General features: G+C 44.5%; 1 protein-coding gene across 2 annotated transcripts in view; it reads right to left on the reverse strand.

The window, feature by feature from the left end:
* Window positions 1-2,426: 2,426 nt before the first annotated feature.
* The window catches only part of LOC147098547 (transmembrane protein 273-like), a 93,498-nt gene continuing 74,949 nt past the window's right edge, over window positions 2,427-20,975 (reverse strand). For both annotated transcript variants that reach the window (XM_085970381.1, XM_085970382.1), the window contains exons 4-5: window positions 20,912-20,942; window positions 2,427-5,259 (exon numbers count right to left, since the gene is read on the reverse strand). In XM_085970381.1, coding sequence (XP_085826507.1) covers window positions 5,229-5,259; window positions 20,912-20,942 — 62 coding nt within the window. In that variant the 3' untranslated portion in view covers window positions 2,427-5,228. The remainder of the gene's footprint in view (window positions 5,260-20,911; window positions 20,943-20,975) is intronic.

The following is a 20,975-nucleotide window of genomic DNA, read 5'->3' on the forward strand; positions in this document are numbered from 1 at the left end:
AAAGACTTCATTCTCTTTATTAATGCACTTCATTGCCCCCTCGTACCCTCCACCCCCAGATCTGTCCAGCCCTCCCCTCTGACTTGCTGCAGGCCCAGGGTCTTGGCTGGCTCACTAGGTTTCCCACTCCACCCATCCTCCCACCCTCCCTCCCCGAATCAGCACTGGAAATGTGAGGGAAGCTCATTTGTTGAATTTAATATGGCCTGACCATCAAAATGGTTCAGATCTCTAGCCAACATCATCGGGCAGGCATTGCACTTGCTCCACCCCTGTCCATCCAATATATGCAGAAGATAAAAATTGGGGCTTTTAGCTCTGGAGAAACAGTGGGGAGACCACCCTCTCTCAAGCATTGAATATCACAAGAGGACATTTTGTAATGTTGCCAGTATTGAATGTGAGGGAGCTCAATTTTAAATTGCACTCATACTATGCTTGGCACAATACTGACAATGGGTGAATATATAAAGATGTTATTTCCATTGTACAATTGTCTCTTAGCTTAATGAACACAGTTATCATGTACACATTGATGTAAGAAAACTACTAGGCACTTGGTCTAAGCGTTAAATAAAGCTTTAATCAACTGTTTTACAACATGGAGGTCTAGTTGTGTCCTTCACTAGTTCCTGTTAAGAATGTCCTGCGCAAGCTGGGCCCGTGCCCAAGTATTTATATTCTCCCCGGACAGCGCCACCCGTAGGCCGCTCAGTATTATTTCATAAGTCTTTCTTTCATGAATGACTGATTCATGTCACACATATAGAAACATTTTGAAAAGAAAGGAATCAAATAATATCTCCAGGAACATCGGCTTGAGTATCTTACATTACAATTAAATTCCTGAAAGAGTTCAAGAGATACTGGGGGCGATTTTGCCAGCTCTGGGGAGGCGGGTATGGAGGTGGGACTGCCAGGAAAATGGTAGAATTTTGGGGCGGGTGCCCAACCCGCCCCCATGCCATCTTCCCAGGAGGCGGATAGCTGTCCCGCGCCGGGTCCTGTCTCCTTGGAGGCGGGAAGGGATTAAAGCCTATTAACTGCCTATTAACAGGTAGTTAACAGGCAGAAAATAAGATTATCCCCTTTTTGCCCTCACAAGAGCGGGCTTCCCGAAGGCTCCGAAACTCGCCAGGTCAGCGAGGCGAGTAGAGGGTCTGCGGGGGTCGGGGGGATGCAAAAAGTGTGGTGTGATGGTAAGTGATGGGTGCAGGAGTGTAGAGGTGAGTATCTGAGGTAAGTGCAAAGTATTAGTAAAAGTGTACTTACCTTTGCTTCCTCTTACAGGCTGCAGTCGGTGTGTATGCGGAGAGTCTTGGGCCTCCGTGTTGGAGATGACAGATGACCATTGCATTCTCAGATGCAACAAGCATCTCATTTCTGTAAAAGAAAGAAGTTTGATGAGGTCTTGAATTCAAGACCTCATCAAACTACATAGAATTTCACTGTTTGACAGCTTCACACAATTTTGACAGATGAAACGTCATACGTTGACGTTCTCTGCAACCGGCTTCCCCTTAATTGGCCTGCTAAGCCTGCTGGGCAGGCTTAACAAGGTCAATCAAGAGGAAATAGCGTGGGTTGGCCACAAATTGATGGAGGCGGGATATCGACCCACCAAGCAGCAGTCCCGCCTCCAACGTGCCCCCATTAACAAAATCACCCCCACTGTCTACATTAAAAAGACTGACAAATACTTTAAGGGTAGATTTCCAAGTCCTCATCAGTAATCAGGTACCTCACAGACAGCGGTGCACATCAGAAAATGGCCTCCCTGTTTTTTAATGAATTGTTCTTAGGATGTGGGTGACGCTATCAAGGCCGCATTTATTGTCCATCCCTAGTTACTCTGAAAAAACTGTAGATTGTTTTATAATTCACACTATTTGGTGGACCAATCAAATTAAACAATTTGGGTGAAACTTGTCAAGATGCAATTGAATGCCGGTGTTGACCAGTGTGCAGAGGTTTTTGGCAAGCTGAGGATTGGGTTAGAGACTGGTAGACTTCACCTTCAGTCTGATACTTCGATGTTCCATTTGGCAAGAAAGTGCACAAGTCCATTAAACTTTTTCATGTGTGACTTCAAAGACCCGAGGGACGGGGGGGAGAACAGCTGTATTTACACTTGGAGTGACTCCAGCTCGTTCTGGATACTGCTTTGATAATTCAGGACTGCAGTGTTTATGTTGCAGTAGACCTTAAAATCCATTTGCGAGAGACGGCATTACACCAACACAGGCCACGATTAAATGGGGAAGCACTACACCCAATCAATTAATCACATGACTCAGGGCATTGTATCACTTCAGTTAATTAATGATCCTTTGGCATAATTAACTGATCACAAATGGTCTTCCCTGCAGTTAGATATCTTTGTAACAGTAAGGAGTACACACTTCACAACAAATTCCGCAAACAAATTAGAAAGAAATCTTTTAATAATATTCCACTTAATTGAGTTACTCAGAGCATATCAAGAATTCAAAATTGTTCCTTGTACATATTTCTTGAGTTCTACTTTGTAATAATTGCACAAAATTAATATTTGTTATTACAAAAAAATAGTTTTCTTTTCAAAGCTGAAAAGGGAACTTAGGATGGAAGGTTGTCGATTGACTTTTACTGTGATCCTTATAGGAAGTTTGTTTCTGTAAGCAGATTTAGTTCTGTGATTAACAATGCAGAAATCACCCAGGCAGAGGTTAGAGTATGAAGGCAGGCTGGAGTGTATGGAAGAGCTGATGGATCAGAAACTGTACAATGTCTGGAATAAGCCTAGAATTACTGATGGGGAAGAGAAAGAAAGACTTGCATTTATATAGCGCCTTTCACAACCACCGGACATCTCAAAGCGCTTTACAGCCAATGAAGTACTTTTGGAGTGGAGTCACTTCCGGGCAGCCAATTTTCGCACAGCAAGCTCCCACAAACAGCAATGTGATAATGACCAAATAATCTGGTTTTGTTATGTTGATTGAGGGATAAATATTGGCGAGGACACTGGGGATAACTCCCCTGCTCTTCTTCGAAATAGTGCCATAGAATCTTTTACGTCCACCTGAGAGAGCAGACGGGGCCTCAGTTTAACATCTCATCTGAAAGGTGGCACCTCCGACAGTGCAGCTCTCCCTCAGTACTGCACTGGAGTGTCAGCCTAGAGTACATGGAGTGGGACTTGAACCCACAATCTTCTGACTCAGAGGCGAGGGTGCTACCCACTGAGCCACAGCTGACACACACACCAGTGGGATATGCGGAATAATTCATCAGGTGATGATTGGGTAGTTGAATCACTTTTTATATCCCATCACTTACAATTCAGTAATTCTGTTGATTATATAACCATAGTATGATGAATTAATTTTACATTTACAAATACAGAGCAGAGATGACTCAAGATCATGTGATATCATAAGTAATACTGCAAGACTAAAAATAACCAATGGGAACAAAGCCCTTATTCTGAGTTCGCCTATGTACATTATATAAAATATATACAATGAAAGAGAGCAGTCTCTATGCTAAACAACCGGCTCAGAGGCTACAAATGAATGCAATCTTCTAAAATAACTACAAAACTGCTAAATATTAGCACTATACAGTCAGGGTTTCTACTACCACATTTTGGATTACTGTTTTTCCTGGTGTAATGAGGTTTGCAATATAGGTACAAGGATTTACATAGAATTATGTAGAATTTACAGCACAAAAACAGGCCATTCGGCCAAACTGGTCTATGCCAGTGTTTATGCTCCACACGAGTTATTGTGTATTTAACCAGTACAGGAACAATGAGTTATTGTGTATTTAACCAGTACAGGAACATTGAGTCATTGTGTATTTAACCAGTACTGGTACAATGAGTTATTGTATATATAAACCAGTACAGGTACAATGAGTTACTGTATATGCAAATCATTCGGAGATATGTTCCACAGGTGTGTCCTCCGGTACATATCTCATTGAAACGTATAAAATTCTGACAGGGCTAGACAGACTGGATGCAGGGAGGATGTTTCCCCTGGCTGGGGGGTCTAGAACGAGGGGTCACAGTCTCAGGATACGGGGTAGGACATTTAGGACTGAGATGAGGAGAAATCTCTTCACTCTGAGGTTGGTGAACATTTGGAGTTCTCTACCACAGAAGGCTGTGGAGGCCAAGTCACTGAATATATTTAAGAAGGAGATAGATAGATTTCTAGACACAAAAGACATCAAGGAGTATGGGGAGAGAGCGGGAATATGGTATTGAGATAGAGGATCAGCCATGATCATATTGAATGGCGGAGCAGGCTCGAAGGGCCGAATGGCCGACTCCTGCTCCTATTTTCTATGTTTCTATATACTATTCATTGACGAGCAGTTTGTAGCATTAGGAGCTGGTGACCAAGAACCATTCCATTCTAGCAGGATTACAGAGATGGCAGCACAACAGGGAGGTCAAACTATCTGTGAACATGAGGAGTCAAGGAAAAATATCCATGTGGAAATTGCAATTTGAGATCAGACTAGGCTGTACCCTAAATATATTTCTTTATGCATTTCCCTGATTCTGCTTCATAATACCCAGGTAGAAAAACTGACAGGAAATTGTTTATGTGAATGTTGTGTTGCTATACATTTAAAAGTTGCAAAGGACACTGGGTTCAGAATAGGGTCAAGAGGAATAGTCGATAATGTTACAATAGGTGGTGGCCAAGCTTGGTCGTATAACAGGCAATCCTATAACGTGGTCTGAGAGTATTTTAAGATTAAAGGTATTAGGTTACATGCACCAGGAATACAATATTCCCCCAACAAAACTAGAGGCCATCAATGTAAAATAGCCACCAAGAAATCCAATAGGGAATTCAGAAGAAACTTCTTTACCCAGAGAGTGGTGAGAATGTGGAACTTGCTACCACAGGGATTGGTTGAGGTGAATAGTATCGATGCATTTAAGGGGAGGCTCGATAAGCATAGGAGGGACAAGAGAATACAGGGTTATGCTGATTGAATGCTCATTAGATGAGGAAGGATGGGAGGAGGCTCGAGTGGAGCATAAATGCCAGCATGGGCTGGTTGGGTCGAATGGCCTGTTTCTGTGCCGTATATCCTATGTCATTCTATGTAATATCTGGTAACGAATCCAAACTTGTCCAGTATAGCAACTGAGATTATTCTTTTTTCCTTCAAGAAAGTAGAATTGCGAGTTAATGTCCCATTCACAGCTGCAACAATGTTCAGTTCTGGACAATTCTGTTTCTCTCTTCTCTGCAATATAAAATGTTAATGAGTTAAAACAATATCAAGATTGCAAAAGATGCCTTTTTTGTTTTTCTCATTTTTTTTGTTAATGAAGTGTAGCGTTAAGGTGAAAAAACACTATCAGCCAAAACACTTTCTTAAAATTCACTTATGGGATGTGGGCGTCGCTGGAAGGGCCAGCATTTATTGCCCATCCCTAGTTGCCCTTGAGAAGGTGGTGGTGAGCCGCCTTCTTGAACCGCTGCAGTCCGTGTGGTGAAGGTACTCCCACAGAGCTGTTAGGGAGGGAGTTCCAGCATTTTGACCCAGGACTGTTTCCTTTAACTAGCTAACTTTGCGGAATGAATATGCAAAAAGTTTTGTTTCCCAAAGTGTATCTTCTGAATTTTACATTGAGTGAGATATCATCCATTGCCTCACTCAGTTGTGGCTAAGCAAGACCTCATGTCACTTATTAACCATCAAAAGCCACTCCAACCTTTATGCCTTATACATCAAAGGTTATCCATTCCTATTCTGTAAAAGATTAATGTTTAATGATGTTCTGAAGTATATTTTTAAAAGCCAGAATCTATCTGAATTGTACAGAATTGGATTTAACTGGGACACTCCTTATTTTGGCTTGATTCAGACAGCCAGTCCCTTTCAGGAAATATTGGCATTGTGCAAATTGCCATTTTTGTCTATTATATTCAGGTGCAACAAAATACGAGTCTGCTCTGCCAATTAACTAAACATGTTGCCACCACTGCCATTGAGTTTTCCATAAAGGCAGCAGAAAGAGAATCTCAGGCCAACTGCTCCTGGTTATATTTCCCCAATTTCATATCCTCACAAGCCACGTCTCACCCAACATCCAGGGAGGTTGGGGGAGCAAACAATATACTCCTAGGTCTCTGTTAATGTTCTGGTAGGATGTGCTTGAGAATGCCTCCGACCACTTCACCCTCCCACAGGAGCTTGTCCCAAAGTCCCAGCTGAATTTTAAGCCACTTTAATCGCTTCACCATTGGTGGTCGTGCTTCCAGCTGCCTTGGCCCTAAGCTCTGGAATTCCCTCCCAAAACCTCTCAGCTTCTCTATACCTCTCTCTTCTCCTTTAAGATGCTCCTTTAAGATGCTTCTTAAAACCTACCTCTTTGATGAAGCTTTTGGTCATCTATCCTAATATCTCCTTCTGTGGCTCAGAGTCAAAAATGTGTTTATTGATATCGCTCTTGTTAACTGCATTATATAAATGTTAACTGCGCTAACTGTGCTATATAAATGTAAGTTAGTGTTGTTGTTGAATTCCTAAGTTCACTATGTGGGGGAATGGTTGCCATCAATACTTCTTAAAGCATTGTTACCCTGTTGGATCACTCTTATTCACTTTCTAGTTTTATGTGTTTCTGAGCTGCCTTTCAATTTCACAATCTATATGCATCCAATACTCCTGGACAGCTTTAGGCTTTGCTGTGCATTTGACTTCCATGATGGTCTCATGAGATTTGTGCACCTACGTTTCAGAAAGGTGGCAAAGCTTCAGGTTTGGAATTAGATGATCCAGATTTCAGTCAGAGTCTGAAATCCCGCCTCCCCCCCGCAAAAATAAACCAGCTGTTGCTTTGCAGTCTGAGAAGAATTGGTTAAAAGGAATTTATACAGCTTCGCGCCAGGCCTCCCTAACACTAATACAAAAGCAAAATACTGCGGATGCTGGGAATCTGAAATAAAAACAGAAAATGCTGGAAATACTCAGCAGGTCAGGCAGCATCCATGGAGAGAGAAACAGAGTTAACGGCCGGAATTTTGCCAGCGCTCAGGGGGCAGGTTTGGAGGCAGGACATCCGGCAAAATCGCAAAGATTGACAGCGGGTCGGAAACCCGCTGTGAACCCGCCTCCAGACAATCTTCCCAGGTGTTGGGTCCCCGATTTGTGCAGGGACCCGACACCTAGTGGTGGGAAGAGGATTATAGGCACTTAGCTGCTTGTTTACAAGTTGTTAACAGGCAGTTAAGAGGCTTTTTGCAATTTTGACAGGTCTACTGTGGGCTTCCCGAAACCACGCCAGGTAAGTGTGGCATGCTGTGGGTGTACTGTAATGTTTCTGCATTGATGACAGCTGCAGAAGTGGTGTGAAGGGTCCAATGGTACACTGGTGAGTTTCAGAAGTAAGAAAATGTGGGGAAATCATTTTTAATGTAATTAGACTTTTCTGTAGGTGACAAGTTTTGAATTGTTTGTGTAGTCCCACCTCATTGGGAGAACCTCTCTCACCAGTGACAGACCTGCAGCTGCCATCTGTTCTAGCCTAAGGAGGGAGTCACTGGAGAGCCTGGGTGCAAGGGCTCACCTTTGTACAGTGATTGTCAGTGTTTGCAGCACCTCAATGCTGTCAACCATTGAAAAATCAGCTGTCAAAAAAAACTGTGTTTGGCCCCTTTGAGAAAACCGGCAGATGACGCGTCATCAACTGATATCATCTGACATCGGCTTCCTCTTAATTGGCCAGCAAGCCCACAGGGCGGTCTTAACAAGGCCAATTGACTCAAAATTGTGTCGGACATCGCTGGTGTCACCGACCTGAAACGTTAACTCTGTTTCTCTCTCCACAGATGCTGCCTGATCTGCTGAGTATTTCCAGCATTTTCTGTTTTTACTCCCTAACACTAACTCTGAAATAAACTTTGTTCCACGTGTACTGATGCCCAAAGGATATTCTTCTTCCAGTCTTCTGTTCTCATGTACAGATCAATCAGATTCCCCAGACTGCACTTTCCCCAATCTTCGATTAACACGCCCATTACTTTGTTCCCACCACTACTTTATTTCTATATTGATTACTTCAGTGACATTGCTAATGCATTCATGTAGTCTTGCAGAAGAACGTGCATTTAAATAGCACCTTTAACATGCAGAAACGTCCCAAGGAGCTTCATAAATAGGCACAAAGACACTGCTGGGTATGTAACTAAGACTGGGACTCAGTGTTATTAATGGTCCTTCTGCAACATTCATGGATGAATTTTCTCAGAGGAGGCAGCTTCAGACCGCAAAGGCTTTAGTGTCGGTGATGGGGAGGAATCTGTAGTCATTTACTGAGTTACCTGCAGTTGCTTTGCTGATGAAACTGCCTGTCTTATTTATTAACATATAAGAACATAAGGAATAGGAGCAGGAGCAGGCCATTTGGCCCCTCGAGCCTGCGCCGCCATTTAATGAGATCATGGCTGATCCGATTTTGGTGTCAACTCCACTTTCCTGTCTGTTCCCCGTAACCCTTGACTCCCCTGTTGCTCAAAAATCTGTCTATCTCAGCCTTGAATATATTCAATGACTCCACCTCCAGAGCTCTCTGGGATAAAGAGTTCCAAAGATTCACGACCCTCTGGGAGAAGAAATTCCTCCTCATCTCCGTCTTAAATGGGCGACCCCTTATTCTGAGACTATGCCCCTCGTTCTAGATACCCCCACGAGGGGAAACATCCTCTCAGTGTCTACCCTGTCAAGCCCCCTCAGAATCTTATATGTTTCAATAAGATCACCTCTCATTCTTCTAAACTCCAATGAGTATAGGCCCAACCTGCTCAACCTTTCCTCATAAGACAACATAAGACATTAAAGTGGCTTTTGTCCTACCACATTGGCATCAATGTTTTGATCTCTTGGGCACCAACCTGATGCCAAATTTTTTTCAAAACTGTCTTGTGCAGCTTGATTTTGATATCTACATTGGTTATGAAACCACCCAGAAAGAATTGATTTCATACTTATAATGAAGTTTGTGGTGTGATTTACCTCCCGATAAAAGGCAAGTTATAGGATTAAAGAAGTTAAAGAAGAAATGGTAGCCAGGTGTATCGCTATTCAAATTTCAGTGATTAAATAAAGCTGCTTCTCCCCAACATCACAGAGTAACCCTCCGAGACACCCTAGTCCACTCCTCTATCACCCCCAGCACCCCTTCCCCTTCGCCTGGCACCTTCCCGTGCAAGCGCAGGAGATGCTACACCTGCCCATATACCTCCCCCCTTCCCACTGTCCAGGGCCCCAAACACCCCTTCCAGGTGAAACAACGATTTACTTGTACTTCCTGCAATCTAGTATACTGTATTCGCTGCTCACGATGTGGTCTCCTCTACATTGGGGAGACCAAACGCAGATTGGGTGACCGCTTTGCGGAACACCTCCGTTCAGTCCGTAAGGGGGACCCCGAGCTTCCGGTCACCTGTCATTTTAATTCACCGCTCCACTCCCACTCAGACCTCACCGTCTGCAGCCTCTTGCATTGTTCCACGGAAGCTCAGCGTAAGCTCAAGGAACAGCACCTCATCTTCCGATTAGGCACTTTACAGCATTCCGGACTCAATATCGAGTTCAACAATTTCAGATCATAACCTCGGCCCCTATTACATTTTTATATTTTTTATCCACACTTTTGGTTTGTGCCTTTTCCTTTTTTTTCTCTCTCCCACATGGCAGCTGTCTCTCACTCTGCCAGCGCATTTCACACTTCATCTAGAGCCATCCTTTGTCTCTTTACCTGTCCTATTACCATCTCGTCTCACCTTGAATATCTCTTAATGTCTCTTCTTTCATCCCCTCCCCCATTTCCCAACCCCCAAACTGGCCTTTTAATCTGTTTCATTTCCTGCCTTTTTTTCTCAGTCCTGACGAAGGGTTTCGACCCGAAACGTTGACTCTATTTCTCTCTCCACGGATGTTGCCTGGCCTGCTGAGTTTTTCCAGCGTCTTCTGTTGTTATTTCACAGAGTTGCTAGTTGCCTGTATAAAAATGTCTTCCTGCTCACATCACTGCCCACAATAGTGAGTAGGCACATTATAAAAGGGGCATTCTACAGGGTAGTGCACTGAGGCTTAACAACAGAGCTTTCAACCCCAAGTCCCCCTCTTTTACACAGGGGAAAATAAAAGCAAGGATCAGTGACCTGGGCACTGTGTGGATATTCAGTTCCCTTTGAATGCATAAATTTCGATTTTCCCCAACTGAATTGGTTGGATTTAAAGAATACAAAAAAAAATTGCAAATACTCTTGTGTCCAATATTGTCCACACACAGCTGTATCCTCATGCACACACGCAGGGTTCATTGGAGTGTAACTGCAACTTCTTGGGACAGAAATACCAGCTGTTTGTCAGCTGTAATCCTTTACGTACTGTACTACATGCTGTATACATAGCCAGTACTTTCAAGGTGTTAGACCAGACTGTCGACGATCTACAGTACTAGGACTGACAGTGCAGCGCTCCCACACAGTAGACAGTAACCAAATGTCCAGCTAATTTTCCACCATCTCGGAGAAATCCCACTCTGAAGAACGGAGACTATGCATAGTTCTACTTCTCAGAAATATCACCAATTGAGCAATTGCCTTTTCTGTAGTCTTTTAAATCACTGTTTATTTTCTATTCCTGGGTTGTGGGCGTTGCTGGCAAATTATTGCCCAAATACCTAAGAAAGGTTATACTTGCCATAGAGGGAGTGCAGTGAAGGTTCAACAGACTGATTCCTGGGATGGCAGGACTGTCGTGTGAAGAGAGATTGGGTCGACTAGGCCTGTATTCACTAGAGTTTAGAAGAATGAGAGGGGATCTCATTGAAACGTATAAAGTTCTGACAGGGCTTGACAGACTGGATGCAGGGAGGATGTTTCCCCTGGCTGGGGGGTCTAGAACGAGGGGTCACAGTCTCAGGATATGGGGTAGGACATTTAGGACTGAGATGAGGTGAAATTTCTTCACTCAGAGGGTGGTGAACCTGTGGAATTCTCTACTACATAAGACTGTGGAGGCCAAGTCACTGAATATATTTAAGAAGGAGATAGATAGATTTCTAGAGGTGTCAAGGGGTATGGGGAGAGAGCGGGAATATGGTATTGAGATAGAGGAACAGCCATGATCATATTGAATGGCGGAGCAGGCTCGAAGGGCCGAATGGCCTACTCCTGCTCCTATTTTTCTATGTTTCTAATCCTGGTTGCCCTGAGGAGGTGGTGGTGGGCCTCCTTCGTGAGCTGCTGCAATCTACGTGGTGAAGGTTCGCTCACAACATTGTTCCTTGTAGCATTTGCCGCATCTTAGTGGCTTGCTAGGCCACTTCAGAGGGCAGTTTGGAGTCAACCACGTTGGTGTGGGCCTGGAGTCACATATAGACCAGACCGGGTAAAGACAGCAGGTTTTCTCCCCTGAAGGACATTAGTGAACCAGTTGGGTTTTCATGATAATCTGACAGCTTCATGGTCACTTTTACTGATACCAGCTTTTTAAAGAAAAAATTCCAGATTTTTAAAAAACTGAATTCCAATTCTCAAACCGCCATGATGGGATTTGAACTCACATTCTCTGGATGAAACAGAAATTAAGCAAATTCACTGTTGCAGGAGATTTATGCTTGAGATCGCAATCTTCTGGGCTCCTGCCTCAGGTTTGCTATCTGAAGGCTGCGTGCACAGTGCTGGCAATCCCTGGCACTTTTGCATTCTCTCACTAGGGAGCAGGAGAACACTATGGAGCTTGGGCTATCCCAGCATTCACTGCAATGATAAAAGCCCTCTATTCGAACTATAGGTGCACCACTGATGAATAAAGAGGAAGAATTACATAGAATATACAGCAGAGAAACAGGCCATTCGGCCCAACTGGTCCATGCCAGTGTTTATGCTCCACTCGAGTCTCCTCCCACTCTACTTCATCTCACCCTATCAGCATATCCTTCTATTCCTTTCTCCCTCAAGTGTTTATCTAGTTTCCCCTTAAATGCGTCCATGCTATTCGCCTCAACTATTCCTTGTGATAGTGAGTTCCACAGTCTCACCACTCTCTGGGTAAAGAAGTTTCTCCTGAATTCCCTATTGGGGAAAGAAAGAATAAAGGGCTAGAAATTCGGTGCATTTGCGTCTCCCGTTCCGGGGGGTATCAGTAAAAGTGACACCAGGGGGCGCTAACGGGGCGCAAATGACTTTTCGCCCGGGCGCGGCGCCACTAACGACTCCCGTTAAATTCAGCGGGCGTTTAGTGGTGGCGGTAACCAGTAGCGCCCCGTTCCACTGCGCAGGCGATGATGACATCATCACCGTGCGCGGTGCCCCGTTTTCACCCCGCCTGCAAAATTGGTCCACGTCCCCTGAAGCTGCACCGGGCGATGACGGCGACCCATTCAGGGGGCGTGAACGGAGCAGCTGGAGACTTGTGGGGCGCTAACTAAAGGGGAGAGAGCGGGCGGGGAAAAAAAGTCTGCCGACTTACTCGTTGCGACCCATTGCCTCTTTGAACACAGAGTCCGTGCCGTGATCTGGCAGCCCGGCACTCCTATTGTGTGCCGGGCTGCTGGCACGGCTCCCTGCTCCCCAGCGGTCCAGGTAAGGCCCCGCAGAGTTGTGGGCTTGGGCCCTCCCCTTTAATGAGGGGAAGAGCCCTTCCATGCGGCAGCGCTACGTGGCCCAGTGCGTAGCGCTGCAGAATGCACCACCCCGATATTCAGGGGTAGCACTCTAAGAAGGAAGTGGAGTGCTTGAATTAGCGCACGATCTCCCCCTTGAGGCGCTAAAACTGAAGTTAGCGATCGCTGGCGCTATTTTTCTCCAGGCGCTAAATTTAACGCCCAGGTGATGTTAGCGCCCCACAATGGTCGCGGACGAATTTTTCCCTCAAAGACTCTATTGGGACGGGAGAGAGGGGGAGAACACTGTATTAATGACACTTGGCTGTTGCCTGCAGCTTGTGTGATACGCAGCTTGCTGTCATTATAGAGCAGTGCCTCACACCGAGGCTTTGCCCAGGCTTTCTTTAATTTTGTCTCAATCTTATTGAAACTCCTCCCCCCCCCCCCATCCCCAAAAAAGAATGTTCTGATCCGCTGATTTTTGGACCCTGCTACCTGTTCATCCCACGGGAAAACATAAATCAATGTACCAGAGATTTTAATGTTTCAAATACTCTGGAGATTTCATACAGGATGTAAACTGATCACTGAACATATTCATACTCTGGCACCAGTTCTATCAATGTGTTGGCCACTGTAATAGTGCTGTACTTTTTGGGACTGTACTTTTTTCCTAGATTTCTCTATTTACCTTTTTTTTAAGGAGGTATTTGTCCCATTCACCCAGCTCCCCTGACCTACATTGGCTCCCGGTTAAGCAATGCCTCGACTCAAAATTTCTCATCCTTGTTTTCAAATCCCTCCATGGCCTCGCCCCTCCCTATTTCTGTAATCTCCTTCAGCCCCACAAACCTCCGAGGTATCTGCGCTCCTCCAATTCTGGCCTCTTGAGCATACCCGATTTTAATTGCTCAACCATCGGTGGCCGTGCCTTCAGCTGCCTAGACCCTAAGCTCTGGAATTCCCTGCCTAAACCTCTCCGCCTCTCTACCTCTCTTTCCTCCTTTAAGACGCTCCTTAAAACCTACCTCTTTGACCAAGCTTTTGGTCACCTGTCCTAATCTCCTTCTTTGGCTTGGTGTCAATTTTCTTGTCTGATTACACTCCTGTGAAGCGCCTGTTCAAGGTGCTATATAAATACAAGTTGTTGTTGTTGTTTTTGTTGACTGTTCATTTGCCATGTTCTAGTGGTAGACATAGAGATAAGTTGTATGATTTAACACTCCTGATGCAGAGCTTCGCACGATGAGGGCTCATATCGAGAATTTGGACACAGAGTTCAGCATTCCCAGTTCATGGGAATGCCCAAAATTTAATGGTGGGGAAAATCCCACAAAAATTGGATGCGCCAATCTCGTCGCATAAAACTCTGCGCAGGAGCGCCAAGTGGTAAGATTTACCCTCTTGGCTAATAATACAAGCCCATAAATGACCGTTTGACTGCTAAGAAAGGATTCATTGGGCTTTGTTTTAGTTTTTCCAAAATTGTCGAGCCCACTCGTTAACCTGAGATAAAGCCTGCGCAACTTGGCCATCCAATCGGTTCAACAGCTCCCATGACAGCTGCGGCTCAGTCGCCTTTGAGTCAAGCGGTTGTGGGTTCAAGTCCCACTCCAGAGACTTGAGCACAAAATCTAGGCTGACACTCCAGTGTAGTACTGAGGGAGTGCCGCACTGTCGGAGGTGCCGTTTTTCGGCTGAGTTGTTAAACTAAACAAGTTTTGTTGCACTCAAAAAAAAAGTAAAGAGAAGAAAGCCAATCTTCGAAAAACTCACCCAGTTACAGAAATTAACTTATTGACCCAGGAGTTGTGATCCCCAATTGATTTCAAAAACACAAGACAATTACAACCCGTAGGCTTGAAGTGACACACGCCTGCAGCTTAGCAGCAAAATAATACATCATGAACTGCACGGTATAATTCTCTTGCGCTCATAAAATGCTGCATTCTCCAACTTACCACCACAGGAGGTCTCCTAATATTAACACAGTAAAATAGTGTACCTGCTCCGTGTTTGCGTCCATCACACTTCGAGCATCGCATTGTCACACATTTCTGTGTTGCACTTTTTCAAAAAAAGTGAAAAAATTTGGAATGTACAGTGAAGCAATTGAAAATATTTTTATTAACACGGGAGTCCAAACGTCTGTAACCTGTGCCTGACTTTAGCAATTAAGAGAAGGAAAGCTATGTACTTCAAGCTTGGTTCTGATCTCAAGCCTAAGAGCAATGAAACTTGATTGACCTCACCCAGTGTTTGCTTAACAGCAATTGGACTTTTGTGCTCTGAAAGAGACACACCTTCACCTCAGCAGCAGAATAATGCATCTGACATAACACTCCTGTCTTGACAAAGCAGAGTGTCATCCAACTCACTGTGAGCCGATCCACGTCACAGAAGATCCATTAGTATATATAAGGAATCATTTTGCAAATGTTTGCTTCCAACACAGAGTATCGGCCCAGGAGCATAGATCAGTGCTTGGGCCCCAGCTATTCACAATACATATCAATGATCTGGATGAGGGAACCAAATGTAATATTTCCAAGTTTGCTGACGACACGAAACTAGGTGGGATTGTGAGTTGTGAGGAGGCTGCAAGGTGATTTAGACAAGTTGAGTGAGTGGGCAAATACATGGCAGATGCAGTACAACGTGGATAAATGTGAAGTTATCCATTTCGGTAGAATAAACAGAAAGGCAGAGAATTATTTAAATGGTGATAGATTGGGAAATGTTGATGTACAGAGGGACCTGGATGTCCTTGTACACCAGTCACTGAAAGCAAACATGCAGGTGCAGCAAGCAGTTAGGAAGGCAAATGGTATGTTGGCCTTCATTGCAAGAGGATTTGAATACAGGAGCAAGGATGTCTTACTACAGTTATACGGGGCCTTGGTGAGACCACACCTGGAGTACTGTGTGCAGTTTTGGTCTCCTTACCTAAGAAAGGATATACTTGCCATAGAGGGAGTGCAGCGAAGGTTCACCAGACTGATTCCTGGGATGGCAGGACTGTCGTATGAGGAGGGATTGGGTCGACTAGGCCTGTATTCACTAGAGTTTAGAAGAATGAGAGGGGATCTCATTGAAACGTATAAAATTCTGACAGGGCTAGACAGACTGGATGCAGGGAGGATGTTTCCCCTGGCTTGGGGGTCGAGAACGAGGGGTGACAGTCTCAGGATACGGGGTAGGACATTTAGGATTGAGATGAGGTGAAATTTTTTCACTCAGAGGGTGGTGAACCTGTGGAATTCTCCACCACAGAAGGCTGTGGAGGCCAAGTCACTGAATATATTTAAGCAGGAGATAGATAGATTTCTAGACACAAAAGGCATCAAGGGGTATGGGGAGAGAGCGGGAATATGGTATTGAGATAGAGGATCAGCCAAGATCATATTGAATGGCGGAGCAGGCTCGAAGGGCTGAATGGCCGACTCCTGCTCCTATTTTTCTATGATTTCTATGTTCTATGTTTCTATTTGTAATATATATTTTTATTGATTGGCTCCTGATATTGCAACATTTCTGTGGGAAATGAAGTAATTCTCTATTAAGCCGCTTCTCTGAACCAGTCTGTCTGATTCAAGGAGACTTGTATCTAATTTAATGAGCGTCTGTCTGAGTTTTGGAATGACAGCCCGAAAATAACTGGAGTGCGGCATTGCAGCTGGAGTATGTTGACAGCAACGTGAGATTAGTGACCCACAGCCAGTATTGAATACAATCCTTATTCTGTATTATTGCTGTTGGTTGTGTGCAATGTTGCTTATTTAGTTATCAGTAAAAGAAAAATGGCATGTGTTTTAATGATTTTGTGCAGATTGATCATTTTCTAGTAGTTTTTGAAGTGTTGGCCAGTACGCCTTGTCCCAGACTGGTTTCAATTCCGGCCCCAGATGGTTCTGTCTGATTGGCCTTTGTCCTGCACGTAATTCTTCAAGGTTCCAATAATATCTAGTTGCTGGGCCACTCGGATTTGCCTTGTATTAAAATTTTAACAAAATAAACAAAGATTGCAATTGGTTGATCGAAGGCTACACAGTATACTGGGAAATCTTGTTGCAGAGTTTACTTTGGCAATGTTGCCAACTTCCTTTCAATTCCTGCCCCAGATGGAACTCCCACATCTCCTCGCTGCTAAGTCAAAGCCACTTCTCTTTGCTCCTTTCTGCCAAGCACTTCCTTCAGCATCTCTTAACTCTTAAAGCCCAAGTCTGTTTAATAGCTGTATGTGGCAGGCTCTTGTGATACCTCCCCAGTACCCTGGACAGGATGCAAGAAAAAGCTTCCGCCCCCTCCAACGATGAATTCACCTCTATCAGTTGCGTCCATCGTAACTTTTCGTATTGCTCTCTATTTTATCAACGCTGTCACAGTTATTGCTCCGCAGGGCTTGAGGGGTCAGTCTTGGCTCAATGGTAACGCTCGCGGCTCTGAGTCACATGGTTGTCGGTTCAATGTCCCGTAGCACAAAATACTAAGCTGGCACTTCACTGCAGCACTGAGGGAGTGCTGCACTGTCGGTGGAGCTGTCTTTTGGATGAGATGTTCAGCCAAGGCTCCACCTGCCCTCTCAGGTGGAGGTAAAGGATCCTTTGTGACTATTCGAAGAAGGTGCCCTGGCAAATATTTATCCCTCAACCAACATCACTGAAACAGATTATCTGGGGATTATCTCACTGCTGCTTGTGGAACCTTGCTCTGCACAAAATGGCTGCCGCGTTTCATATGTTACAACAGTGACTACATTTCAAATGTATGTCATTGGCTGTAAAGTATTCTGGGATGTCGTGAAAGGCCCAATATAAGTGCAAATTCTTTCTTTCCTCTTTTGGTATCTCTTAAGCTTTAAGGACACCATCCTACATGCTATAATAAAAACAGAAAGTGCAGGGGCAGGGAAAGGGGGGAGGGGAGGAAAGAACAAAAGGGAAGGTCTGTGATAGGATGGAAGGCAGGAGAGATTAAGAGACAAAAGGGATGTTGGTGCAAGGCACAGACCTTCCCTTTTGTTGCTTAAAAACTGGTTCCATCTCCAGCTTTTTCCAGTTCTGACGAAGGGCCATCAACCTGAAACATTAACTCTGTTTCTCTCTCCACAGATGCTGCCCGACCTGCTGAGTATTTCCAGCATTTTCTGTTTTTATTTCAGATTTCCAGCATTCGCAGTACTTTTGTATCCTACATGCTACATTTTTCTTTCCAGCATCCTCACTGTGTTAAAGCCATCGGACCATGTCCTCCGCTAACTCATTCTAGCCCAAGACCTCATGACTGTGGGACTCCTTACTTCCCTCAGTGTTATCCTAATTTATCAGTACTTTATTCCTGCTGAAATCTAACTGGTGTCACCTGCTGCGATTTGATCTACCTCATTTTGTTTGCCCATGACCTCAACCTTTGTGATGACCTGCACTTGTAGGTTTTGGTTCCTCAGCCAGGTTTCTCAATTTAAGAAAAATATTGCAAAGCTATGCTGGTCCCTGCACTGTTTTAATGCTCATTATGCTGCACGCTTTGACATTGGTGCGGCACAATCCTTTGCACCAAGCCAATCTCAAACCTGTAGTGTGGAACGTTCCCCCATTTCATAGCAATCAGCAGTTTGCTGCTCTTACTGCAGCCAGTGTGGGGCCAACTTTTTAAACCTGAAGTTAAACAATAAGCTGGCAGCTCACTCAACCATCTCTTAATGATTTGGACAGTCAGCTCTTTTCTATCAGGGCTGGTCTGAGTTTTTGCAGTTTCCTCATCAGTGGGAGGTTGGTGAGCAGAGCTCAATGTCAGCAAGAATGTGCCCTTGTGGGGCTCTGTATTGTCCTAGGTAAATGTACTATTAATCTACAGCTATCTGCTCGCATTCCTCCCACACGCTCCAGCTACTGCATGAGCAGTATAACTCGTGCGTGAATCACCAGCTTTCGTTCCATTGTTTCTGCCAATGATCCTGAAATTTGGCAGAGTTCTCGGTGCTAAGATCCCGTCTTGGTATAGAATGTTCATTTTAGCACCGCTTCGGGCCTACCTTGGCGCTAAAAGCCTTTTGTGATCATTGCAGACTTCAGCTTCACCTACGTTGTTCAGTGCACAACTCCCAGATTGAGCTAATGATATTTAATAACAGCATTGCTCATTGGCGCATACATTGGGATAACACAGCCCTGCTCAGATAGAGGCTCTGGAGGGTGATGAATCCAATTGTCGCTCTGAGCTACGTGATTAAGGGAATATTTCTGCTGCTCACTGTTTACTTCGAAATTGTAAGCACATTCCATTTACAATTTTGCTAAAATCTGTGAACAGTGCAATCTTCCCCCTTAGTTTCTTCTATGTTGCATTCTTCTAAAGGCCATAGCTGAGATGGTGGGACTGCAAGTGAGAATCTCTGAAGGGCAGAGTGATAATGGGTAGACAGCTGTTGGCGCTGGCAAAGGGGACAGCACAACGACAAAGTCTCATGGCATCTTGTGCCAACCTAGATATGGCAACCAATTAAGTGAAATGAGTGACAATTAACCTGTCTGAGCTTGTGCTACTATTACACAGGTTGAGCAGTTCCACAACTGGATAATTACCTTCAAAACTGAATTATATTGCTCATAAAACCTATTCTGAGCTTACCACAAAAGAAGAGTGATGACAGGATTAGTCACCACAATATAGTCATGATGATGGTTCTTTAAATAGATTAATGCAGTCACTAGCTGGATATTTGACTTTAACCATTACAACAGTGACTACACTTCCAAAGTACTTAATTGGCTGTAAAGCGCTTTGGGAGGTCCGGTGGTCTTTCTTCTTTGTTTCTAACCAAGGCCATGCTCCCTTGCTCATTTGCATTTCCTTATTAGCATTTTCTTGCTTTCCAATTGTTTCCCCTCTGCTCCTGAAGGCATTGACTCCTTCACTGGGTCATTAATCCATAGGTGAAGACCATCCAAGTGGCGTTTGATCATGCGTTAGCCTTGATGGTGACCATTGGCAGGTTATTAGACTGTGAAGGACATCACTGACAAGCCTGTCTTGATATTCCTGTGAGAAATGCTTTGGTCTGGCTTGACCTTATTAGCTTCACTAATGTTAGGCACATCCCTTTTTATACTTCGATAGAAAAAAGTTGAGAACAAAACTGTCCATGACGTCTTAGCTGTGTCATTGGAAGTCAAACCTCAGACTGAAGTAACATTCTACTGTTACTTACCAAGTACAGAGTGAGCAGTCACCAATCTCTGATTTAACTTCTGTCCTTGAAAAATCCTCTCTCCTATCGCAGCTGATCACACCATCATCCTCCAACACCTCTCCTCCATTGTCCATCTCAGTGAGACTATCCTCGCTTGGTTCCACTCTTCCCTATCTGATTGTAGTAAATGTATCTCCCGGAATGGCTTGTCTTCCTACTGCCGTTACTACCAGAATCTCCCATGGATCTATCCCTGCCTCTCCTAATCCTCATCTACATGCTGCCCTTGACAGCATCATCTTCAGACATGGGGTCAGCTTCCACATGTACGTTGATGATACCCAGCTCTAACTCTCCACCACATCTTTCCGCCTCTCCACTGCTTCTGTATTTGCATCCAGCCTTGGGTGAGCCGCAATTTCCTCCAGCTAAACATTGGGAAGACCGAAGCCATTATCTTCAGCCCCCCCATTACAAACTCTGTTCCCACACCACTGATTTCGTCCCCTTCCACGGCCACTGTCTCAGGCTGAACCAGTCTGATCGCAACCTTGGCGTCCTATTGATCTCGACCGGAGTTTCTGACCCCATATCCCTTCCCCCCCCCACCCCGATCTCTCCGTTCTTCTGACTCTAGCCTCTTACGGATCATCTCATTTTTTTGTCCTGACATTGGGGGTCATGCCTTCAGCCACCTAGGCCCCAAGCTCTGAAATTTCCTTCCTAAACCCCTCCACTTCCCCATCTCCCTCTCCTCCTTTAAAACTCTCCTTAAAGCCCATCTCTTATGTTCTTATGTTCTTTGATTGCATTTTGGTTACCCCTCCTAATAGCTCGTTGTTTGGCTCAGCATTTATTTTTTTCCTCACGTCTTTGAAGCACCTTGGGACGTTTGATCTATGTTAAAGGCGCAATATAAATACAAATTGTTGTTGTAATATTAGTCAAACTGGACATGCAACTTGGATGTTGTGGTGAATACTTCACATTGACCAGCCAAATCTATTTTACTGAACAACCTAGTTTGCAGCCTTGATGTTGACAAGACCGTCGCTCTGTCTGAGGAAATTTCCACTTCTTACCTTAATGACTGGGCTTGTCTGGATGGAGGATCTGAAACAGAGACAGTGACATTGTACCACAAGA

The sequence above is a fragment of the Somniosus microcephalus genome, chromosome 29 (genome assembly GCF_052327205.1).
Source record: "Somniosus microcephalus isolate GS21.2 chromosome 29, FLI_Smic_1.0, whole genome shotgun sequence".
NCBI classification, from domain to species: domain Eukaryota; kingdom Metazoa; phylum Chordata; class Chondrichthyes; order Squaliformes; family Somniosidae; genus Somniosus; species Somniosus microcephalus.